The sequence below is a fragment of the Drosophila rhopaloa genome, unplaced genomic scaffold (genome assembly GCF_018152115.1).
Source record: "Drosophila rhopaloa isolate 14029-0021.01 unplaced genomic scaffold, ASM1815211v1 contig_178, whole genome shotgun sequence".
Classification (NCBI taxonomy): domain Eukaryota; kingdom Metazoa; phylum Arthropoda; class Insecta; order Diptera; family Drosophilidae; genus Drosophila; species Drosophila rhopaloa.
Window position 1 is genome coordinate 7,293,199 of NW_025335059.1, and position 26,961 is coordinate 7,320,159.

General features: G+C 40.0%; 1 protein-coding gene across 3 annotated transcripts in view; it reads right to left on the bottom strand.

Moving 5' to 3' along the window:
• Nucleotides 1-24,593, bottom strand: part of LOC108052459 (hemicentin-1) — an 85,496-nt gene extending 60,903 nt beyond the window's left edge. The window contains exons 1-2 of one of the 3 annotated variants that reach the window (XM_044459103.1): nucleotides 24,358-24,593; nucleotides 2,454-2,795 (exon numbers count right to left, since the gene is read on the bottom strand). In XM_044459103.1, the coding sequence (XP_044315038.1) occupies nucleotides 2,454-2,544 (91 nt within the window). In that variant the 5' untranslated portion in view covers nucleotides 2,545-2,795; nucleotides 24,358-24,593. Of the gene's footprint in view, nucleotides 1-2,453; nucleotides 3,126-23,732 lie in introns of all 3 variants that reach the window. The other 2 variants (XM_044459102.1, XM_044459101.1) reach the window with 2 other exon arrangements.
• Nucleotides 24,594-26,961: the final 2,368 nt, after the last annotated feature.

Consider the following 26,961-nt stretch of genomic DNA (forward strand, 5'->3'; position numbering starts at 1 on the left):
GCTTCTCAAAATGCTTCTTTTATTTATGTGCTGTCACCGAAATTGAATTAGAAATCGCTTGTGCTGGCAGCCAAGCTAGCGGTCCAAATGGATTTAACTCGATAAAAGTGTGAGTAAAAGCACACGCTCTTAAAATACAAAATTTATTTTGGCTACATATTATATTATAAAAAAGTAAAAATAGTAAACAAACTTGTTTTAAACAAATACAGGTTTATTTTATAACACACGTTGAGTAAGAAGTATAGTTTATAGTTTTGAGTAAGGAGTTTAGTTTACCATTACATAATTCAATCTAAAACTGTTATAATATTTTTAAGACCAAAAAAACTGGTTCTATCTCTGTTAAAACCCTTTTACAAACTTCGATCTTGATTTCCGCATTTTGTGATTTCATTTGGACGCATAGCAGATCCTCTAATGGTCCTTTTAACCTCTCTGCTGAATTTCAATGGCCACGTTATCTGGCCAAAACGAGCCGTTTTGGTTAGCAAAACATTTGCGTTTGTCTGGCCCTCTGTTTTTCCCGAGCTTTCAGCTGGAGCCGCTAACTGCATTCTGGGAACTGCACGTTCGGCGTCCTTTAATTAGATTTCAGTCCGGCAACGACATCGTCGAGCTACTACTCTGCTGGTATTATTCTTCCTGGACATCGACGCTCGTTGACAACTGGCTGCTGGTGTCCTGCGCCGTGCCACTATGCATATATCCCTAGCTCGCTAAAATTGGAGCGCTTTTTTGTGAGAAAAATGATGTGAAATAATTTGCCAAGGTTGCTGTCCTTCGCCGGCGAAAAGGATCCAGAGTAAGTGGGTCGTGAACGTGCGTCTGACGTGGCCATTTGGCGCACCTTCACGGAGATGTATAACCTTATAAAAGGGGGAACGGGAGATGGTTTGTTTTCCCACCGAGGCTGCCCTTTCTCGCTGTGTTTATTTAGGTGAAATTTATTTTACTAATTATTATGTAAGCGGCGGCGCTTTGAAGCATCTAGCGCCAAGTGTTGCTTAATGAAATTAAAGCGCTTCTAAAGTGGGCCACGCCCACCCTCGCCTCTAATTTTCCATTACGTAATTTATGTGCCAGGTGTGTCTAGCATGTTTTAAAACATAGCATAACGCAAATGATCGATAATTTATACCCATAAAATAAAGTTAACCTTGCTGGAGAAATTCCTCCATCGCCGCATCGCCGCTGTGCAATATGATAATGTTCAGGTTTTAACTTAATTTTACATGCCCCACGCCGGGGCAAAATTCCCTTGGCCAAAAGTGGACAGCAAAGTAAATTTGTACACACATATGTAGTGAAATAACAGCAAATATACATATATTTACTATACCATATATAGTGCCACGTTATATATTTTTTTATAGCTCTCCTGGGATAATCAGCGAGAGCAGCAGCATCGCTGGCAAAGCTAATGTAAAGTCCAACGCAGACACATAAAAATGAGAATTTATGCATTTTTTTCGAGGCAGAACAGTCGACCAAAGTAGCCACCGCAGGGAGCGGGACCAACAACATCCTGCCAGGTGGGGTGGGCATTTCGGCATCCTGGCATCCCGGCATCCAGGAGCAGCAGAGGTGACACAGGTGACGCTTTTGTGGATTTGTGGCCAGCATTGGCGTTTATTACTGGATGGCGCGGAGAGGAAGGAAGTGCGCACATGTCGCCCAGGAAGAAAGCTACAGCAACAAAATGTCCATAATAAAGTTGTAAAAATTGCAAAATTTTATTTCTTTCTTTCCGTATTAATTTAAACATTTTTACCTCTCGCTGGAAAAAAATATTGTTCGTTTATGCAAACGACACATTCAGAATAAAAAATTGGTTGACCACATTTTTAAATGTTTGGTTGGAAAAATTATATACACAGCTTAAAACAATGGATTTAAATGTTCAATAAAGAGCGACGCGTCGAGGGAATGAATGAATGAATTGTTTAAGGAAAAGTTCAGTAAATTTCAATAACACATGTATACATCAGCATATTTGCATTTAAATGTCATATAAAACATGTTTGTCTAATTAGCCAGATAAACCTTATCTCTCAGCAGACTTTTCCTTGACTTGACTTTTCCAAAACAAAGTCACAAGCGGCTAATTAAAAAGTGTATAACTTTTGCTGCATAATTAAATTTTATTTTTCCTTTGCGGCAGAGAAAAGTTGAAAAACAAAAAGCTCTCGAATTTTAAAGCCTGGCTGAAGGTTGGGAAAAAATTTGAGTAAGCAATGTGGGTGTGAATAATTGTTATTATAAATGAAACGAAACCTGAGCAAATATGCCAATTGGTGACAAACAATTGTCAATACTTTATACTACGAAAATAATGATTTTCTGTGTTGAAATAATAATTTTTAATTACTCATTGTTGATATGTTTGTCTACAGCTATTTTGAGCAGCCGAGAAATGGCCAGCAAAGATAAAAATTGATTTCATGACTCACCTGGCTTGAAGCCATCGGCATGCTCGTGCGAATTTACATAGGTTATGGCTCCCATGATCAGGCAGATAAGGAATGAGACGGTGATGGACATGGTTGTGGCTCTGCTCCCGATCCGATTGGCTGATTGGTGATTACTGGTTAGTTGGTATTCGGCGCTTGGCTTGATTGCGGCTCACTGAACGAGCACTGAATATGCAAATAAATTGGGCTCGCTCTGCTCGAACATCGTTTCAAATATTTAAGCTCGTTGCTCTAATTCGCTCTCTCTCAATGATTTGTTGGCGGCGCGTTTTATCGTTACCACTCGTGTTTTCGCTTTTCACTTAATTAAAAACTTTTGCGCTGCACATAAATTCATTTTAATATTTACAAACATTTTTTCCGCTTGGCTCCTGAGCTGCTGTTTGTACAAAACGCATAACCGTTAAGATGAATTTTTAATAGAATTTGACGAGGCTTAACTTTGGTCACCTAAATATGTGTGTGTGTGTGTGTGCGCGTGTGTTGGTGCGCGTTTCGCTGTGTGTGTGTTTGCTTATAAATATTTAAAATAAAGCGCGCACGTGTTGCTCATTTCGCGCACTTTTTCTTGCCCGCTTCGCATTAAAAATGTAATTTCAAATCCTTTTTCCTCGCATCCTGAAGCTTAGCCGTGTCCTTTCCGAGTAGTAACTGCAATTAAACAGAAAGAGACACAAGTTTAGAGTGAGTCAACAAGGATAGCGGTCGTTTCATGTGGTTAGTGGCGTTTTAATTAAAATGCTCGCATATTTGCCCACTAAGCCAGTTCGTTTTGGGGGATTTCTCGACGCAGCTCCACCATAAATAAATGCTCATTAATTCGAAGGCCATTACATAATGCCAGGACACACACCGAGAACAACTTAATGCCAATCAATAATGATGGATTAGCCCGGGACACACACAGGAGAACTTTCATTTATCTGCTCGGGATACGCAAACGAATGGCCCAAGTTCAGCTTAGGTGGGAATTAATTGAGGAAGCACAAAGTAAAATAGCACTGAAGAAAAAAGCACCCTTAAAAGCGGTTATTCAGCTCTTGATATTTTCAGTTAATTTAAGCAATTCATAATCTTTATCTTGAAACTCTATTTTAACAGTTGTTATGTTGGGGTTATAATCATTGTAATACTTATCAATGTGGATTTAACAATATGAAACTTATCGGTATTTTCTGCTCGATTTGATTGAATGTACCTATAATCTTATAACTATTTTCGCAGTGCTGCAGTGAGGGCAAAAAAGATACACACGCGGAAAAACAAAGAAAGATCTCTACCACATGACATTCCCAATCGCCTTGTCAATGGCCTAATGTGTGGCCATGGTCTTAAGCAAACCAAACTCTGTATCTCCCCTCGCCACCCACAACACCCCATTGCTAACTAACGGTAATTGACAAAAGAGTCATGAAAACTTTGACTTGAAAGTTGTTGCCACGTTTTTGTTTAACACGCAGCCAAACAAGCTGACAGACTTGTATGACAGCCAGTCAAGCGAAGTTCTCCAGCGCCTGGGAAAAAAGACTCCTGGAGGAGGAGGACGAGGACGAAGCGGAGGAAGTGGGTGCAGGTGCGATGGGTCAGAGGAGCAGACCCACCTTGAGCGGCGGGAACACCCACATTTACCTCAAGGACAAGTTGTGTTACTTGAGCAAGTTTGCATTGGGTAATTAAGAGCTGTGCAAGTGTTTATTGAGAGATTGTCGGCGGAGAGTGTCTTTACCTATGTGAGTGGGTCTCTGTGGGGGAAAAGTTTAGTTTTTCCACAAAAAGGGAAGAGGGAAAAAAAAACTTTGACTGCTAAGTACCGATTAAGGGGTATACGATAGCATCTTCGTTAATATTCTGAAGACACAATCGTACCGAAAATTGTTATTGCAAACACACCTTTATGTAACACACCAGTTCTTATTAAAATGTGTTATTTTTTTTGTTTATATTTCAAATAAAATGTTCGAAACTTTCTACTTTGTACAAGTAGCTTAAATAAAGCCTAATTGATTTATAAGAAATTTAAATCTAATAAGATAAATAGCTTTTTAACTTTAAATATCTATTGACCTGTCTTATAACTATAACAGCTATTACCATTCTAAATTCAAGTTTTTATTTAGGGTTCATATTTTAACTTAAAATATTAGAAACTTTCACTTTGTATAAGCAGCTTAATTAAAGATTTATTAATTTAAAAGTAATTGTATTGTTATTAAGATTAATAGTGTTTAAACTTATTTGGCTAACCGATTTTTATTTCCAGAAATTCCAGGCAAAACTCGCAACTTAAAATGCAATCTGATGCGATATGGATCTATACAAGTCATAATTCTGCACTGCTTTTTCACTGAAATCGCTCGACAAATTCCAAGTCACTTGGCTAGTCAGTGAACCCATTTGCCTATGCCTATAGAAACAGTCAACAAATGGCACATTAGGTTCTAGAACCGATGGCAGTGGCTGAAAAACCGGGCGAACAAACAAAAACCATTGACAAAAACCAAGTCAATTATGCCAACAATATGCACACATTTCAAAAACGATGCCAGTAAAAACAACAACATAGCCAAGGACAACACGGATATTCCATACAACTATGGCAATGTTAAACAATAACAAAAAATAAGGTGGTCGAGCAGGAGGGAAAACGGGGAGGGGCACAAAACCTAACCAAACCGAACGAAATGAAATGAAATGAATAACCGATGGTGGTAGTGGAGTCCAGGGAAATGGAGTAGAGTCAGTGTGAAGTTGGTTGAATGTTTTTTGCCTGCGGCGATAGTTTTATTTTTTCCTGTCTTTTTCCTCACTTTTAGAAAGAGCTTTAGATTTTTAAACGCACTAAAAGAGAATAAAAGAATATATAAATTATTTTGAGTAGATGTTGTGTCAGAAGGAAACATTAATTATAAATTATTTGTATAGTAAACTAAGCTAAGATTATTTTTTAGATTTGTTTATGACTATTTTTGTTGATTTAATATATATATATATAATATATAATAATACATTTTCACCTTATGGTTTAAAAACCATAATTGATTTTATTTTATTTGACATTAATTTATTATTTACCGATTTTAAGTGTATTCAAAACAACGACCAGTAAAGTGTACATTTTCCACAGAACTTTTTTGTTATTCACTTTTTCATTGCAAGTTACCTGGCAATGCCTTTGGGCGCTTAGCGTATAAATTGAGCGCAGCAATTTCATTTAAATGTGCACAATAAACTTAGTTCATGACCCTCGAGCATTTTGGGTGGCGGGACGGAGTCGTCTCCTTCGGTGTTGTGTGTCGTTTATGTCTGCACATCGTCTAAATTGTAAATCACATTAAATTTGCGAGCAACATGCATAATGCAGGCCAGGCCAGCAAAAGCACGGAAAATGAGGCAAAAAGTCGCAGCCAGGACGAATGACAGTGCAGGAACCGGAAGTGCAGCACAAGCACACACATAAGTGATTTTTTGTGGGGCAATTGAAATGAAATGAATTGCGGTTGAGGAGTCCGCAAACAAAGCAGAGTCAGCAACATAAAGCAGGAGAAGAAACAGGAAAGGACCCGCCCGCCGCGAAAATTGCACTGGAAAAACTGTCGCCCGGCAAGGAAATCGATAAGCATGGGGGAAGAAAGACGGTAAGCCAAAGCGGAAAACTTAAGCGATCGGGTTGAGTGAGTGGCATCCAGCATAAAGGTAATTTAGTCGCTTGACATGCTTTTCAAACTGCCAAACCTTTTTTCATTTCGCCTCACTCCACTCCGCTTTTCTATCAAGATTTCCTGCACTTGTTTTTACAGCACAGAATTTGATTTGCATTTCCTGCGTTAGATAGATAGTCTCTGTGTGTCCATCTATATCCGACTGCGCTTGTCAGGAGATTTGGTCGTATTTGACAGCTGGGAAAATGCAAATTGATTGGCTAAATGAAAATTAATTTAAAGCAGCCAGCAGATGGGGGAGTGGAATCCGCTGCCAGGCACTCCAATTAAATCCTGCCTTCAGCTGCAGGCGCTCCCCTCCACTCCTATAAAAATTTAAGCAATATTTTAAAAGCCTGTCTCTCGTCTGCTGCATATTTTATGTTTTATATTTACAGCGAAGCGAAATTTTCGGGATGAGCCGAGGGGTTTGAGTGGTCGAGCTCCACTTTTGCACCTGCAACTGCAACAATTTCTTCTGGCCCTTGTTTTTTTTTTTTTTTTTTTTAAATTTTTTTGTTTTATTTTTTGCCTGGCTCAATTTCCGGCAAACTGCCGACAAGGCTTATCCGTCTTCCGCCCCACCTGCTCTTGGCCTCCGGCGCCTGGACCATGCCCACTTTCATTTCAACTACACGCTCAAGTGAACTTCGCTAAATAATACAACAAATTGTGCAGTGGGGCCCACTGCAAGCACCCTCAACGCAAAAAAATTTTAAAACATTTTCGTGAATATACATACATATATATATACATTTTTTTGCAACTTGAATTGCATTTTTAAAATCGAGTAAAGTGCGCGGGTGGCGACCTAAATATTTGCCATGTTGTTAAATTACAAGAGAAGGAATAAAAACCAGCGTCAGCATTGCGAGTGCGAGAAATAAAAGGCGAAACTAAATCAACAAACGCCTACGGGCCAAAGGCAGACATTATGAAAATGGCGACAAACGACCGGAAGTGGCCACCAGCACACACACACACACACACTCACGCGGGCAGAAAGGCACACACACAACTGTATGTATGTGTAGAAGCACATGGGATAGTATAGCCCGTAGCTAACCTGGCGCTGACTTCCTGCGATTTAAATATGGCCAAGCCGCAGCCCCAAAGCCAAAAGCCAAACAGACGACAACGCATGCAAACAGAGGGGAGGGGATGCGGGTGCCGAGGGGGGTGGTGGTAGCAAGGAAGTGGGGCAGCGTAGGAAGCAGCCAGCTATATAATGAGGCTGAAACCAGGCTCGCATTTGCCCGCTGCTCATTTCCAGGTCGACATAATTTGTCCATAATTTGTCTGCGTCTTGCGCAGAGGGGTCGCCCAAAAAGGGAATGGGAACTCCGTCTGAGGGTTTATCTATGCCCCGCCGGGAAGCTATTTATGTCCTCTTTTGGGGCTCCATTCACCCCTCACAAAATTCGGCTTCGGCATTGGGGGAAATGTAAATTATGAAACTGAGTCGATTTTTAATAGAGAAATTGGGCGAGGACGGAATGTGGGATACACAGTGGCAATTATGAAGAACATACTTGAACATTCTTTGAATTCTATGATTTATTAAAGTTGAATAATAGCAGACTTAAGGCAAAAATAATTACTTTCTTATTTTCTTTTTGCATATCCAATTAAAAGCAGGCAAATAAACTTTTATATAAAAAAAGGAAACTACTTTTGAACTTATTATTATTTGCTTTCAATTAATTTTAAATTTCCTTTTCATTTTAAAGGTACTTGAAAGGTACTCGTTCTTTTCTTTTATTCCTGATTTAATACAGATTTTAAATATTTTCCGAATTTCATTACATTTCTGGTTTTATTTTTCAGTGTTGATAATAATGGTAAGAGGGAGTCACCACTAAAAGTGTGATAAGCGACATGCACACGTGAAAATGACCTACTTATCCACCCTCTCCCTTTTAAGTTCAGGCTAACCATTAATCTAAACCACTTCGGACACGGCACAAACAATTGCCGTGTTGGCCCCGGTGTTAACAACTTTTTCACGGCTCTCACTGACCACGGACTAATTAAACGGGACGGAGTCTAATCATGTTGAATGTGTGACCACTGATTGATTGATTGATTGATTGCATGTTCGGCCTCCGAAATGCGAAACACTCGCAACACTTAATATGGAAGTAAAGGTGTTCGAATGCCCATGGCTTAGCCAAAAATTTCGAATGCAAAAATCGATACATAGTTTGAGCTTATTCAACCGGATATAAATGCTTCCTAAATGATTAACTTTTCATTGTCTGTTTGGGTGTTAATTCCCGGTCGATTAGATATTGGCTTCGATTTCTTTACAATGCCTGTTTAAGAAATTCAATATTAATTTGCTTAGTTATTGAAATGAACTCCCATTCTGTTGGATAGTATTTCAAAAAGTCGAATATAAATGTTTATTGGTCATGAATCTCTTTAAAACTGTTTATTTATATTTTCATTGCTAAATGGCAGTATTAGATTTCTAGACAATTAGTTAAAGTTCAATTTAATTGTTACCAATTAAATGAATAGTGTATACGGAGTGCGAGATTTATAAAATGTAATTTAATTAATATATTTGAGTTTCAGATCCACATGAGAAGTGCTATGAAAATTGGCTCACATCAAGGTGGCCCTATAAAGATAACAGCCAGCCAAATGCTCACGTCGAAAACGATATATTTATTTTTAATATATTCATGATGCTTCGCAACCTGTTGACAAGGAGAGGAACAACAGTGGAAGCAGCAAATAATAATAAAATGCAGCAGAAAGAGCAACAGCTGCCGTGACAATAACTCCTGGCGATGCACATGCACATGCACAGCGACACACACACCTACTCGCAGTAACGCGCACACCTATGCAAACAGCCAGTGCTGTTGCCCACATAAGTATGCTGCACTTATTCAGCTGCCTTGTAACATAGCTATGTATAGTGTGTCTGCATTGTGTGTACATACATATATGTATCTATGCAACAACAGCAGCTGCACTTGCCGCCAGCCATAAACCCCACCTCCCCCCAACTCACGTTTTTAATTGAAAATGTTTTGTTTTAATTAACTGAAGCGAATTTTTACAGCTGACATGTGCGTGAGCGCAAGTGTGTTTGTGTGACTTCTAGGCCTTCGGCGGATGGGCTCCTTAAAGCAGAACCCTCACTTATTGTTATTATGATGCGCTTTATTGTCACGCGAAGCGGAGCGAAATACTTTTGATATTTCTTTACGGCGTCAAATTTATGTTTACAGCACAAGTGGGATGTGCAATGAAAAGCTCGCCGAAACAATGCCAAAACGGAAACGGATGCTGCCGGAGATGTGTGAGCGGCACTCAAAATGTCTCGGTTATATGAAGACATAAAAGTGTTTTATAATAAAGCAAAGCGTGAAATAATTCACAGCGCTATGTGGTCCACGATCTGTGGTCCCAGCCAAGCGAACGACCGAAACGCAGCAGCCAAACAGAAGCTGACAATTTTTATAGTCCCTCCAGCACACAGAGATGTGTATACACGAACACACCCACGCTTTGGTAATGATGTTAAATAAAATATTGTTTATGTGCCAACATAATAAATGGCCAACTGCCGCCAACCGACTCGTAAAGCACACACCTAGACACTCCCATTCGCATTCGCATTCGCATTCGCATTCACATTCACATCGACATTATTATGACCGAGAGCAACTCATAATGGTTTATATATCTCAGCGTCAATAGGAGCCCAACGAATGTTTCTCTACGGCTGCACACTTGACAATTACAATAATGACAGATGTGGCCGACGTGCTGGGGCAAAACTTTGGGCCACTTCAAGTGTAAATAAATGTTCAGACGGATGTTTGTCTTGGGCAAAGAGAGACAAAGTGACAAAGTGGTTATGGCTGCTGCTACAGGCCGAAGGTGTGAGGATCGGAATTTTATAAGATATTTTAGAAAGCTTAACATTCGCATTACTTTTTTATTTGTTATACACAAGGTACCTATCTGTACGGTTACTTAATTTAAATTCTAAGTTTCTCTCTATTTAAAGACTTTATATTTTTTTTAAATAAGTATCAAAGGCAATAAGACTCAGAAGTAAAATTGAAGTTAGTAAAATTTTTATCACAGTTGTTGTTACTTTTACTTTAAGGCTTTCTGAAGTTTATCTCTGCTTAAAGACTTAAAATAGTTTTTAAATAAGTATTAAAAGCAATGAAACTCAGAAGTAAATTGCAATTTTCATTACAGGTACGGTTGCACTTTTACTTTGCTTTTAATACGCTTCGACCTTGCCTAAAATATATAGCCTCAACATTTGTATTGTAAAAACAAAATCTCCTGCCAGTTTCCGAGTACTTAGTACTTTAGATTTAAGCCCAAATGTACGTTTCCTACCAAGTTGAATAGGATGTTTAGTTAATTATGAAACATACGTTCTCTTTCTGCTTATGGTTATTTTCGTAACTTCTCTTATTCAGTTGCTGAATTACTTAGTTGCTTTTTGCATTCGCTTGGCCCAGTTTTTTTCCGCTCCGCAGCCAAGTGACCCAGTTGAGTCCTGGGATCCTTTGCCCACCTCGCCCGGCGCTGTCATGTTAAGTGTCGGACCCCGGACACGGACACGAACATGGGCAAGGTCCTGGGGTCCCAGCCTCCCCCCGGCAAATCCATTACCCCGAAAAGGGGGGCGCGGGGAGCGGGGCCTTGTGACCGCTCACTTCTTTTGCGGGAGTGAGGTTTTTGGGGCCACAAAAATGTTCTAATTTATTATTTTGCGCATTTAAATATTTTAAGTGTCCCGCAGGACTTGAACTCGCTCTTTGTCCCCCTTTTCATGCCCGCCCTCCCTTGATAAACTTGCAAGGACACTAAAAATTAGTCACCTCGCCGCACTCAGCCATGTGTATATGTGTGTGTGAGTGGGTGAGCCCCGTCTCGCTTTTTATGTGTGCGGCTATCTCTTTCACTTTTTGCTCTGCAACAGCGACAGCAGCCACGTTACAAGTTAATATAATTTTAATGAAAATTAACATGAAGCCTGGCACTTTTTGCCACGCTTTAATTTCCCCAAAGACGAGCCCCCTATACACTGGCATGTGTGTGTGTGTGTGTGTGTGAGAGTGTGTGTCTCCGTCTCGCTTGCTCTGTATCTCCCTCTCGCTTGCTCTTTTGCGTTGGTTTATTGCACACGCCGACCCACTATTAAGCGCATAGTTTACCAGCTGCCTTCATTTTTATTCCCCTCTTACATAAGCTTTTTGCCTAATTTGTTGCTGTCGAGTGCGTTCTCGTGTTGGGATTTACGCAACTAATTTCACGTAGGCAAAATGAAAAGGATGCTGCCGCCTACGCCGCCGTTGGCTGTGGGCGTGTCAGCCACCTGGCTTTGATTTATAATACCCGCCGAGTTCCGTTCACTTCGGTTCAGGGAAAAGCTCCGGATCCGCTGTTTACCTTTGGGCTGACACACCGACAAACACACTCGCGTCGGAGCCTTTGTAACATGGTCCTGTTGCAACGGATCAAATTTAACTTGCCACACACCGGCGTCCTCGCACACGCATTCACACACACACACACACACACATAGCCAGGGATAAAATTAATGCCGCCAGGGACATTTGCAAACGGTGCACTGCCACCATCAAATTTCAATATGTCGCTGCACTCTGACGGTTATCCTCGGGGACTACGATTCACACAACTCCATAGCACGATTGGATCTAACTGGCTTTCAACAGCAGCGGAAACAAAGCCGAATGTGTAAAAAATGCAAACATTTTTTGGGATATTCATAAATGAAACTTTCTGTCTTTATTACCGCTTTTTGTAAAGTAAGGTCTTAGTCTCTTGTTTCTTTTTAAGCCCGTTCTATGATAATTTGGTAAGTGAATTCGATTGGGGATTTAACGTTAGTTTACCAAACTTCTAAATAATATTTTATTTTTGCAGCTCAGAGAAGCTTTAATTGGAACATTAATTAAACTTGTGTTAAATTGTGTACAAATATTTTGAAACCTAAATTAGTAAAGTTTATAGTTAGAACTGCAATCCTTTCTCACCATTAAAAACTTTTAACCCTAACAAATTTTTTTTTGTAAATAGAGTTAAAATAAAATGAAAAAAAACTGTGGTTGTTGATAACGAGAAATTAAATATTTGTATTAGATTTTTATCACAAAAAAACAGTTAACATAAAATCTTAAAAAAAATTGTAAAATAAATGAAATAAATCTTACAATTTAATTTAGACAAAAAATTAACAATTTCAGGCCGCTGCCGAAACAATAATATTATTAGAGCTCGTCACTCAGGGCCCCACACTTTTCTTTGGTCATTAGTCCTGTCCAACCAAGAGATAATCAGCCACAAAAAAAAGCCTCGAATCATTTCGGTTTTGGCCAAGTTTGTTGTGTTTTTCCACTGGCAGGGAAATGCGCTCATTTATCAGAAATGAAGACAGAGGCAGCGAGCTGCCAAGCGATGCCCTCGAGAATCTGATTTTTCAGGGTCTGGTAGAAGGTTGACGGTGGGCGGTGGAATTGACACGAAACGACCTTGACGGGAAGCAATTAGTTAATACATTTCGTAAGTAGCCTTGGCTCGCTTATCTGCAATCGGTAATAAATAAATTACATGACTTTTGGATTATGTCAGCGTCTGGGCGAGGGGGAAAAAGCCAAGGAAAGGGGAGTCGGATGGTGTGAAAGTAAGGTGTCGCCTTAACACAATATTTAATAGTGTCTTTGGCTCTTTCGCCTGTCCTGGCCTGAATATCCTGCAACTTAACGTGTCCTTGCTGCTGTCTCTACTTTTATCTCCGCCCGCTTTTTTATTGGCCTCGTCTGTCTCAACCCCGTCTGTCTATCTATTTGTGTCTGTTTGTTTCCCAGCTCGCATTTCGCAGCTTCCGTTTCCCTGCCATGTGTCGTTTATTTTATTTGTTGCCAGCATTTCAGCTGCCGGCGAAATCGATTTTTATTTTGCACTCGTTCTTGTGTGTCTGGCTTTTGTTTTGCTCTCCTGTTTGCCGAGAGGATATCGGTTTGATTTGACTGAAATGCAAACGGAGTCCGGGATTGAGACCCATTCTGAGACTCTGGGCTTGATTGAAAAGCTCTCGAAAGACGCCGGAATTTGCACAGCTAATGTTCGAGCATACTTTGCCTGGTAATTCTTGAGCTCGGCTAACCAGTTTCCGTTTCCGTATCGATTCTTTTGTCCTCTAATTAGCGCCGCTCGCAACTTTTGTAATTAGAGCATTGTATTTGAATTTCGGTTTCATTGATTTAACAATTAGATGAAAGTTTCGCGCACCGATTAAATTGAAATTATTTGGCAGCCCCCTTAAATCCAAATTAGGCATTGGAAAGTGGTCACCGGCAGCTGTTCTGGCCACATCTTAAATTGAAGGTTCTCCAGGAGCCGTAATTAAGCTGGCAACGGCCTAATGAGCCGAGCAGGTTGGGGAAAACTCTCAGGATTTCACTTTCCCCTGCTTGCCTTTTCCCCCAGCTGAAGATTCCTCTTGTCATATGTCAGAGTTGAGATGCCGTCGCCTGTGGCTAAAAGATGGAGATAAAACAAGTGAAAGGCGACCAAAGACAAGCAAATAAAAACAGGACCAAAAATGGTTTCAGCATTTATTACCATGTTTTAGGTTTTAACCTGCTTTCATTTTGTTCATAATAAAAAGGAATTTTTTGTATAAGCTTTGCTTAAATGGTCTTCATGATAACTTTTAAATTAGAAATACCTTTTAATTGTATTTCCTAAAAACCACAATTTGTTTAACCAGACATATGCTCTAGTTGTAAAATTTTGTTTTCTTTAAATTTAAATGTATTCAAATTGTTACTTTAATTTTTGATTTGTTTTCAGAATTTTACTTTTTTTTAATGATTTTCATTTTATATTTATAAGAAGAGTTTTAAGAATTGGTTTTAAATATTTTGCAGAAATATTAAGTGCTTTTGACGAGTGTATCTAGGCCCAAAAGACTTGGCTTTCTGTGCTGTGATTGGGCGAAACACGTGGATAGACAAAAGGTGCCGCCGTCAAAGCGGAAGCTTTCACATAAGTGCCCCCATCCAATCCGCACCTAGGCATCCTTTTCCCTTTTGGCTGACAGAGTTTGCAGGCTTCCTTCTATCTGATGTTTTCCCTATTTTTCCACCTCGTTTTTCGTCTTTTTTTGGTAGCTTTGCACTCAGTGTTAGCCCACTTTTGGGCTTTTTTGTATTGTTCGGCCCTCGCCTTTTGCGAGTGAGTGTGTGTGGGCCAAAAATGGAGCGCCTGGCAGATTTAGACGCTGATATGTTTGAGAGGGGTGTGTTTGCAAAGTGCCTGCCGCCTTACCAATTTGGACGCCATACAATCTAATGCGCTTTGATGCCAACTGACAAACCCATCAGCCAGTTGGCACTCTTTTGCCCAGCTTCTCGTTTTCGCTTTTCCGCATTTCCGTATTTTCAAATTTCCCTTTCACCTTTGGACAACCCTTTTGCGCAGAGCGGGAAAGCCCGGAGAGTGGCCACATTAATCACATTAATCAAATCAAATTAGACGTCCGAAATTGATGCAAATTAACAGAGCAGCCAAACAGCGTCATTCGATATGTGAGCGAATCAATCAAAATCAATCGCCGAGTATGCCCGAAATTGAATAATCGATTCCCTGGCAGGGCAAACAAATACATAGATCGAGAGTGGGGGCGGTATTTTGGTAAATTGTGTAAGCTTGCCATTTAAATGTGTATGCCGGGCTATCGAATTACCAGACGTGTCGCATAAAGTACCAAAAGAAAAGGACCTCGAGGAGCGGGAAGGCGCCGTGTGCCACGTGTCTCCTTCACCGGTCGCTTATGTCAGGCCACGGGGCGCATTAAAGGCTGCAAATCGTTTTAAGCTCTTCACGTATGCAAACACAAACTCACTTACATACGAAAATACGAAAATACGCTCGAATTTCTCTTGGCCCGCAAACATTCAGGCATTGATTGCACTCACTTATTCATGATTTTCCTTCTTATTTCTGCGGCATTTCTTTTTATATTCCCTCCAAGGGAAACAATAATGTAGCTGTGCTCTGCAGTAAGCTGTTCTCAAATACTAACTTCCTTCCGAATCAGCAGCGAGGGCTATTAAGTTTTGTTTTCCTTTGCTGGCAAAAGCATGAGAATTATAGCAACTGCTCAAATCAGATTGGCAAAGATATGCCCATGATTGCTTGGATTCATTCCTCAAAATCGAAGGAAAAAGTCTGCAAAGTTACCACAAGGTATTATCTTCGAATTATGCGGAATAAATTTATATAGAATATATGAGTAAAATTTGTATTTATTTATACGTTATTATTAACAAAATTAAAATTGCCCAGCCATTTACTGTTTATCTGTCGAAATCTGTCTCTTCGATGTCAGTAGCATGGGAAATATTTTGAAATATTATTTTATTTCGGTCGCTTTTTTATTATGGTTCAACAATGGACAACCTTGAACTTTGAAGCTGCCTTGATCCTTTCAATATTTGGATTAGATTCCAAGTATATCTGCAACAGCATACCGATTGAGTTAAACGTGACCCTACAGGGCTGCATTATCTGTCCCATCTTCTTCTAAATATTATGCAAAGCACTTAAATGAATGCACAAACACATAGAAGTCGGCACTCGCACAGAGTGCTCTTAGCCGGATTCTCCGTCCATCCAGCTCTCCGGTTGTGTTTCTAGTTCGAGCCATAAAATGCTCGACAGCCAGGGCGCGAAACAAATTGCATTAGGGTCCTGAACCCTTGCACCTGTGCATGTGTACGTATGTACAGATGTGCGGCCAAGGTAAATATGATAAATCACCAGTGCTCTGCTGTTTCTCCTTGCCATGACAAATGACGTGGGCGGAGTGGGATATGGGGTGAGGGGTGGGGAAAATTCCGATGCTGCTGCTCCACATACGAGTAGTATACAATAATCGATGCGATTTGATGAATGCCAACTGGTCGTGTGTGAGGGCCATATACACTCGCATCGCTAGCATTATGTGCACGAATATCAACATATTTATGTCTGTGGCAGGGCGCATAAATATTCATTTTTATGGCCAGAGACGAGGACAAATTCGTTTGGTGCAAATGGGACCGGGCAAGCAGTTAAAGTAAGCAGGAATCATAAACGAAAATCACGTAATGCGTGCGATCCACTCGAGGCGTCAGGTGTTGCTGCAATGATTTTCAATTTTACGCCTGAAAGTCATGCGCTAATTTTCTCGTCCTTGGTTGCTCTTCGCGCTTTTTGTCTATTCATTGTCATTTGCCACACTTTGCCGCAGTTGCCGCCCTCCAATTGACATTAATGACTTGGACAAATTGCACTAATTGAGACAGAAGGTGCTGCCGCCGGTGAGTTTTATAATTAGCCCCAGCCATTTACATTGATTTGCCCGGCTGACTCCGACTGCTGGCAACTAATGCTGCACTGAGCACTTCCACTTGATCCCCACACCGGTCACGTCCTTCGGCCGCTAACATGTCACCGCATAAGCAAGCGAAGCACTCAACCGACGGACTTGACCTTTGCCTTTGACAGCGCCCCTTTCGAAAAATGGCTTATATAAAGTTGGATCTCGGTCGGGGGCAGCATATCAGGATAAAACACTCTATTCCCCAAAATCCTTTACCCTGCAAGTTTGTGTGTGGGTAAAAATGCGTTGAGAATATAAAAGTCACGTAACTGGCTGTCGTTTCCTTTAGCGCCGCACACGCGCTTCACCCACACCAAGAAAACCCGAATACACCAGCACACACATACGTCTACATCATTACCCGAAAACTAAGTCCTGGCATTAGCATTTGTTTGTGTTCGGCTGCTTTGATTACGCTTCGATTCGAAAGCTAGGTAAAAAACTTTTACAAAAACTTTTTTCCTCACTTTTTTTTTGGCCAACTTTCAGCTTCTTTTTTTTTTTTTCTCAGCCATGTGCGTGTGTTCGAAAGAGTGGGTATTAGTGGGGCAAAATGACTTTATTTATGTGTATTATGGAAATATGAAGTGAAAGCCAAAGGGGGAAATGTATATGGCTCTATCGACATTAGAGCTTAGTTAGTGGCTCAAATTCGAACCCGAAAAAAAGTGGCACAAATTTCACTTGGGCTGGATTGATTTAAATGCAAAACTCTCCCGCCTTCCACGAAATTTCAAATATGAAAAGTTTTTTATTTATCAGACAGTCAAATGGCAAGGCAAACACTGATGATGTACCCGACACACAAAAAAAACAAAAAGTGGCAGGAAGATGGCTCGCTGGGTCCTTCATTTTTGCCATTGGCAAAAAACAGGCAGCAGTCAACTTCAACTTTATTTTGATGGCGCGGTAAATTGCGGAAAAATATGTATATGGCTGGCAAGAAAGGCAAGCTAAATGAACCTCAAAGTACTCTTACGATTGTATTCAGCATTCTGAAATTTTCAATTGGCTTGTCGTTATGTGTTGGTTTGTGTTTCTAAGCAAAACAGTTTTTTTTAATTAATTTTTAAAATATTATTTATTCATTGCATTCACATTCGCATTGGAGTTTATCGTGACTTTTTTAACAGCCTTTGCACTAGTATAAATAATTAAGAAAATATATATTTTGAAAGGCGAATAAAACATGTTTTCGGTTTTAAGTAGGGTCTCATGCGTTGCATTTGTTATGTGATTTTGATACTTTTACTGCAACACCAAAAGACCCTTTTGAAGGGTAGCCTACAGAAAAAAAAAGTATATCAAAAGACAGCAGCAAAAGCAAAAATGATGTGCTTGCCAACACACATTCATGCGTGTGCTGGCATCATTTTCATATGCGTCGCAAAAGTTTTGCAAGCCAAGTTAAGGCCTAAGCAGACGGATGTGGGCGTGGCCCAGCGGGTGGAAAAGGGGGCGTGGCCGGGGAGAGGGTCGCTGACATGCAACGCGCTTTCAATTTCAGGCCTCCAGGCTATGTATGTGTGTGTGTGAATGTGTGTCTGGGAAATCTTTAAGCGCAGACAGGAAATATTTTGTTGCTACTGCTGGTTTTCTGTTCTTCTTAGCCATCACCATCATCATCATCAACAGCAACATTGTGGCCTCTGCTGCTTATTGCGAAAAAATCCTTTCGCAGTGTCCTTGCTTTTGCACACTTTTTAGGCCCCCGTTTTAGTTTTCTACGTGTGTGCGCGCCTGTTTGCTTTTAATAGTCCACTCGTCCTGTGTTTGCTGTTTGCTGTTTGCTCTGCTGTCAGCGCTTCATGCGTGACAAATACACAGGGACACTCGAGACGCAGAAGTTTGCGTGACTCGCGCATAGAAATTATGGCGAAAAGCAAAGGAAAATGCCGAAAACTTTGGCAAGCAGAAGGGCAACGGGAAATGCTCACACTGGCCCGGAAAATTAGCTGAGCTGGGGTTAAAAAAGAATCCCTGATTAAAGAGTTAAGCGTTTGTCACGCCATTCCCCCTTTGTCCACTTCTCCACTGACCTTTTATCCGGGTTAATCAAATGTTTTTCTGCCATTTTCTGTCACTCTCAGTCGACCACGCCCCGCGCCCCCTTGATGTTCATGCCTGTGTTTGCCCAAAATGTCAAACATGTCAAATTAATTTTCATATTTGTTTTGCTTTTTAGATAATTGAATGTCTCTTTTATTTGCTCATTTCATATTCCACAAGTCTGCATGTTTGCATGTTTGATTTTCTGTGGTTTATCTTCATGCCTTTTGGAAAAGTAAATGTTTTTTAAATATGAGTTGCAAAACTTTCCTGCCACTCCCCCGATTATCGATTTAAGTAGGAAACTTAATAGTAAGCAAACAAATAAACAAAGATATTGTTGTCTTCAACAGCGGTATATGTAAATGTTTTATCGGAAAAATGTAATTTGTTTAGATCCCTTTGGAGAAAATTCTTAAGAAATTCTTGTACTAATTAATTAACCTTTGCTAAATAATGATAAAATTAAATCTAGCTAATTGATTACTCACTTTCAGTGGCAGCTAAATGATTCAAATTAAAATAAATCACTTAAACTCCGCAATAACTTGATTGAATGCAAATTGTTTTGAAATAACTCTCTTTTCCAATTAAAAATTAATAATTTAATTAAAATTGTAATCAAGTTTGTGGAAAATTTGTGTCAATTATATATGCGTGTGCTATCAATGCGGATAAATCACCAGTACCTCAACTACAGATAGGTATGCCAATGTTGGTGCGAGAAAGACAATCAAGTAGGTACCCCAGCCACATTTGTGGAACCTTTGGCATATACATAAACAATTACACTAAGTGCCACAATTTACCAAGGGCCATAAATCAATAGGGCCAAGTAGTTGGAGTCGGTTTCGTTTTACTAATTATTATTATTGAAATATATCTGCCACAGTCGCACTGACAGTGCCCCCTGCTCGACATCGAGCAAACAGAGAATTACAGGCTTTACTCAGTGTCAATAGGGACGGAGATACAGGCACTGGACAGGCTTAAATTATAGTGTAGCTGATTCCTGTTTGTTCGCTGGGCCAGTGATAATCCCGGCGAAACTGCAGCTAAAAATTAAGCAAAGCTCGTAAGCGGCTCCACTAAAGTATGCAATGGAAATGCGATAATAAAGCGGAGTGCGATGGAGGGAAAGTGGGTGGAAAGCGGAGCGGTCTAAATAATGTGAGTTGCTAATAAAAAATGCAGCAGGCAGGGAGCAGGCCAAGCGGAAACGGAAATAAGAAAGCAGCCCGAAATCAAAAAAGGACGCAGCAGATGGAGGAGCTCACTCCTCACTCCTCACTCCTCGTCACTTATTTCGTACACAAAGTACATATTTTACTTAAACATAAGCAATGGCTATTATTTTAAGTTACCCACGCGCTCACTGATTTAATTTCAGACTATTATGCGCACACAATGCCAACGGTAAACGCAGAGCGAAACTAGAGGAAAAGTAAAAGCCCCAAGGAGGGAAAAGGAGTGGGAGCGAACGAAAAGTTTTCCAGCAAGACGATGCTTTTAATACACTTTGCATAGCTCACTGTCAGGGCTTTTATAGTTTCAAGGTATGATGGAATAACTGATTGATGGAAACACCAGAAGACGATATAAAGCTAAGAGAAAATGCTTAAATTTGTAATGCTTGTCATACCAAATACTCTGTATTAAAGAAATATTTATTCTAGCCTAGAGCCTTTTTAGAATTTCTTATATGTGAAATGCAGAATGTTGAAATTGTGTATGAACATCACAAAACAAAATTAAATTCCTAAATATTTTTAAAAGCAGTCAAGTCCTTACCGTTAAGTACGTATTAAAAAAGTAATCAAAATCGTTCCATTATTACTTCTGAAGCCCCAAAAACTCAATACAAATTGCTAAGCTCTTCCTGTAACCCAAGTACTCTTTACTCTCAACTAGTGCAAAGTTTGCTCTATTCCAGGCTAAAGCAATATGCCGTGGTTTTTAACTCATGTTGGTTTTCCACTTTTTATGCTTTTGCATTTCTTCATTTTCTTGCCCCTGCAGATTTGGGTCGACCGTTTGAATGAATTTATATTCTGCATCTACCTTCCGCCCCAACTAAATTTCTTGCCTCAGTTTTTGCTCTTAATGCCCCCCAGCCCGTCGGGCTTCTTTTATTTTTGTTCACTGGTCAACATTGGAAGTACATTAGGCTTTTCACTAATTTTGTAAAAATGGAAGGCAGCCTTTGGATGCTGATTGGAAGGGGAAACAAAATCGGAGGTTCAGATTCCGGATTAGCATTGGCCGGGCCGAACGCATGGCTTCACATTTCAAAACAATTTGTGCTAATTTCAAGCCATGATGACTGTGAAATCGAAGAAGCTCCAAAAGAAAACTGGGAGAGGAGAGTCAAAAAAGCCGAACGCTGCACTCGAATGAGGATTAAGTTTGATTGGAGCGGAAGTCGAATATGCCAAGCTTTCAATGGAAGGGGAAATAAAATTTTAGAAGGAGACCCTAATTGCTGCATGATATAAGAAAACGAAATCATGGTTTTTAAAAGTTTGAATAAAAGTCTTGTTTGCTTTCGGCTGCCAATAATTAGAGGCTAACCGAACATGTAATTAAAACAAAAGCAAGTAAGGCCATATAAATTCAAAAGAATATCAAATTTGTAAGCCCAAGGCATTTGCTGGCCTCATACAGTTTTTGATGGGTATTCAGCAACGAAAATCAATCGCTCTACATACAAAAATTTATCACCGTCTAGACTGAAACCAAATGCATTAGGCGAGAAACAAAATTCGCTGCGCAATTTCACCAATAACAAAGCCTGATTTCCCATAAAGTACAATAAAAGCGCAGGCAGTAAGCAGCTTTGATTACCGCCACTCACAACGGATTTATTTCCCCTTACCAGGGTTTCTGTTACCCTTTTTCGCTCAGTGTGCGAGTGTGTGTGCTTGCTTAGGCATTTGAAACCTGATTAGTTGTCAAGCACTTCAAGTGCTCGAGCTCGAGTTGTTCGGTATATACTTTGGGTTGGGCTTACCTCTGCAGCTGTGTGTGAAATTTATTGTTTCAAGTTAATGCCACTTGATGGATTATTTGGCTTTGTACAGCCAAAGCTTTGATTTCTGTTCTTCTTTGCTTTGAAATGTGATATTCCAAGGGTTTTTTCAAGCGCTTTAACTTGAATGTATGCGAACGTTTTAACAAAACGAAATTAATGATATAAGTGTATTACATATTCTTTTGTTGAAGATGTGAGTTTTTGGATCCATGCAAAAATTTTTTTTTTGAGTTTAAGAACTACTGGTAAATCTCAGAAAAGTATTTTAAACTGTTGCGTTGTTGAAAACTCCTTCTACTGTTTCTTACCCACCGAATAAATAATAATAATAATATATTTTATATGTTGTAAATATCTAAAACTACCTAATATAACTAAAAATATAAATTTTCTTATTTTCCCCAAAAAATTTAATAAGAATCTGTGCGGTTGAATTGAATAGTTTCCTAAAAATTATTGCTAATTTTTTTTTACTTCTTAAAGTTATAGCCAGTAATAATTTAATTTATTTGTTTTCTCCAGAAAAATGTAATCCAACAAATGTTTTTATAGTTCGGGTAGGTTTAATCTCAACAAACTTCTGTTTCAAATGCGTTAGAAGTCAGCTTGGCAAGTTTTACTATTAACTATTCAAATGAATTGTGAAACTTTTCACTCTGAATTTGATGCGAGTCACACGCTTCGTCTTCCATTTGGGCTCATAAATCTCGGCTGTCTACACACACACTCGTATCCTTTCACCCGTTGTCCTCCAGAGCCTGTCAACAAAGGGCCAGTGAAAGTTTTCGTGTGTCATGATAATATTTACATGCTGCATTAAACTTGCTCTCCTTGACAGGCGAAACTTTTGCAGCTGCTGCTCATGTTATTAAAGTTGCGCATACGCCAGGTTGTCCCCTGGCCAGCTTGATTTATGCGAGGAGCCCTAAGTTCTTGGACCAGCCTCTTAATAATTTAAGTTCCGCAGAAAATCAGAGTCGAGATAGCTCCCCCTCGGTATCCCTTTTGGCCCGATGCCAAGCCACGTTGCGCTGACTGAGCCGAAAAATGCAAAAATTTCCTGCTGCCGTTCCTGCTTTCTGGCCATGTTGACAATGCCGGCAACAAAGCGCATTTGGCAACCGCCTGCAGTCTTGCCAACACCCATACCCAAGCCCACACCTCTTACCCATATCCACATGCGAAGACGTGCTCAGCAAAAGTGAAATGGCAACAATATATGTGCGAATGCACAATGCAAACGGGTGCGAGACCCACCGAGTTGTATAGTACTTGCATGCTATATATACGAATATATATATGTATATAAAAATATAAAAAGTAGGTTATCCACAGACAGCACTTTAATATGATTTCCATGGCTTACGTCTCCTCGAGATAGACTAACGCACTTCGCAGACTGACTAACTGACACCCCGGCATCAACAAAATGATCAAAGGCAATGGGAAATATTATCCCTGACACAGTCGCAGACAAATTGTAAGTTTCAGTCGTTTGTCTGACCCACTTTCATGTTGTGGCTTAAAACACATCAGCTGAAATTTTCAGCAAAGTTGATATCATAATGTTCCGTTTTTGCTCTGATTTTAAGCTTTATACTGACAAATTCCTGACAAATCTGTATTATTTTACTTTATACGAATTAATGTTTTATTTCAGGAGAAACCAAAACATTTTATTATCCCAATTGGATTCCAAATCGCGTAGATTTTAATAAGGATTATTATTATTATTACTCTGGTTATGTTGTATCTTTTTATTTCTGGACTCAATATCATTACAAGCAAAGGGCGGGTGATTTTGGAGACTGAAATCATTTCAAATGTGCAGGGCCTTTGTTTTATATTGATTTGTTTACCTTTTATTACCATTCGATCCTAGGAAACTGATTATTTCTATTTTAAATGCCTAGCACAATCGCCTGCATTATTATTCGTAGCTTACTTTTGAGCGTTTCTTTTTCGGTCGAAGATTAGGTAGTAGGTAGAAAGGATATGTATGTGTTTATTTGGGTAGATATTTACTCCCACCAAGGACTTACCCCTGCTTGGCCGTATTGTATCCTTTTGCTGTGGCGTTTACTCCGCTTTTTGGCGTTTTTTACGGCCTTTGTAATAAAAGCAGCCCGCAGGGATGGAGTTGTTGCTGCTGTGCTTATTGCTTATTGCTGCTGTTGAGGGCGTGTTGGCATTGAGCGGGTTTTATGCAGCCAGCGAGACGCACACATCATACCAATGAGCGGAGGAGGCGCAGAAGGAGGAGCGGCGGGCAGGCAATTGAGCAAAAAATATGGAAAAGTATTTGGCGGGTGCGAGGCATAAATTTCGATTTCGGCGGCCTTGCTTTGGTTGGCTTTCTACAGACTTTCTCGTCTTCGAATCGCCGCCAGCCACGGGGCCAATATTTAAAGTAGCAGCCGATGCGAACTTTATTTATGACTCAATAATGTGTATTTTGATTTATGCATTGTGGGCGCGTACACCAGCGCACATACACACTGTAACTGCGGCACACATACACACTCAACCGCACTCACTCACACACACTCACTGTATTGTTGCCTCAAGCCAAAACGATGCGATTTGCATAACAACACATCCAGAAACTTAACGCAGGCATTTGAGATGTTTGTAGCACGTGCACTCTCGTCTCACTTAACGCTTTACCAGCATTCAACAATTGCGATAACCGATGGCGGAATACTTTTAAATATCTGGGCTGGCACTTGTTTCTTGATTTTCCAGCTGCCTTGCTTCGTTCGAGAGATTGCGGATGCGGACGGTCAACACTGCGGCTACGCGATGTGAGGCGATGCGTTGATGCCCATACGACAGCGACAACGACAACGACAACACGACAACGAGAACGAGAACGACAACGACAAGCGACAACAACGGAGCACGACAACTACACAAATCCACGACCTTTTCAGTACTAAAGCGCCTGGCCATTCATTCGTGGCTTTGGCCACTTTTGCCATCGCCCTCCACGATTCGGATCCTTCGGCTCGCGTTCGGGTCGCGCATTTTCGAATTGCCGAGCAGTCGAATCCTTTGCGTTCCCGTGTGTGTGAGCCTTGTAAGTGGGCCAACGCTTGTCGCCGGTTCGACACCGAAAAGCGAACGGCTGGCACCAGCGGTATAAGAGTTTTGGGGGTTCAAATCCAACAAAGCCGCTTGATTAGTGGGTCTGTGGAAGGTAAGCTTTTCTCAAATGCCACATGAACTTGAATTGTCAAGATTGTCAGCGGAATATAAACTATGAAAGGGATAATGATTACTAAAAAAAAGTTTATTAGTTAAATGGTTATTATTCTTTCGTATTAAGAATGGTTGCTTTAATATATTTCGATATTCTTCAGGTCTAAAGAAAAACCTAAGAGGACTGACTATAATTTATTAAATAATTGAACAATTATATTAAAATGTAATCATTTTTTTTTTAATCCGAACATTATTCTATTGATGAAAGTATTTTTTACAAATCTTTTGGCTTAAAAATATGTACCATGAACCTTAACAATATTTTTCGAAAAATTATCTTCCTTAAGATCTTATACTGCCACAAATTTTAAATTAATGTTTTTTAAACTGTGACGAATGCAAAATCAAAATATATGTGTTTGATCTGACACTTTTCTTTGTTGTAAGGAGTCGGTCCTACCTCAACACCCTGCTCCCCTTCTGAACCTTTTCCAAACACGTTCCACCACGCATTTTTGTGGATCCTTTTGCCCTCCCTCGTCTTGCTCTCTCTATCTAACTGCCTCTTGCCGTCTCTCCTTAGTGCCGCCTCTCCTTAGATGAATGAGAGTTTCAAAAATCGGTTACCAAGAGCATCTCAAAGTTACTGCAGCTTCGCTGGTCAAGGCAGCCAGTCAAGGATCACAGATTACAATGAATATTGCATTTATATATAGCTAAAATACTTGCAACATATATAGTACCATACAACTTAAAAAGATAATAAAGCCCCACAGAAAATTAAAAAAAAATAGTATACCAATAGACCTTTTTTCGGACTTATTCATTTTAATTAAATGCCGTTTTTCCGTTATTTGAACTATAAAGCCGTAACATAGCTCTGTTCATGATTTTACCCAAGTCAAGTCATTCATAAAAAAGAATTTTTTTGATAATTCGTTAGGTTGCAGGCTAAGCTACAACTTAACCTACACCACCGTCAAAATCACGCAGCACAACGCTTACAAAAAACTCTACTACAATGGGGTGTAAGCGTGTAAGTTGACATGGGACCACGAGACCCGAGTCTTGAATCTCTCCAGCTTTCTCTCGACTTTCTCCCGCTCTCTTTTCGATTTCGAATTTCGTGGTTTCGACAGACATGCGCCCCAAACCACCGAAAAGCCGAACGAAGTGTGGAACCTAGAACACATTCGTTTGCCATGAATGGGATTTTTTCAAAATTTCCAACGGTTTCACTCTTATACCACTCAAAAAAAGCTTCCGCCTTGTAAGAAATTGCACTCAAAGAATAAAGAAGGGCCCAGAGGTTCCACTGCAACAATTGCACAGCCTAATCTTATCAAATTTCATTTACACGCTTGGCCAAACTCTAATGGCAAATCCAATGCCGTAATGAAAATAGCACTAAGCCACTTTTGTCAGCACACACATGACATTTCTCCTTATTTTCCACACTATGTTAGGGACACACATATATGGAAAAGGTTACTAGTGATGTTGTCAAAGTATTTGGCTGCTCAACACGGCATTCTTTGGACCAAAATTGCGCTGGCTAAACATTAACTAAAACTGCAAAATTCCATCACACACACATAGACACACTGAAACACCCAGGACGACACTCACACACATGCAAGTTCGTGTGTGGTGTGGACTGTCGGTCTTCTGCAGCTGCAAAATCTCAACGCTCAACCGCCAAGCATGGCATTTCATCAGGCGGCAGCAACTAGAGCAGCAGCCCCAGAATCAGCCCAAATCTAGGCAGCTGCAGCTGGGATCGTGACTCTACTGATGCCCATTAATTTCTTAAATATACTTATTAATGAACCTCCATTAGATTACCAAGTCAGTATTACAATTGAGGTATATAATATATAGTAAATTATTGTAAATTGATTTGGCTATGCCATTTTACCCATTAAAAATTGCAAAAAAAAATAAACTTTGAAAATAATAAATAGTTTACAGACTACCATTTACAATACAAACCACCTAAGCGTAACTGTTTCAAATATCTTGTCACTTCAATAATAAACTCTTAATAAGCTCGATCAATAATTTGTG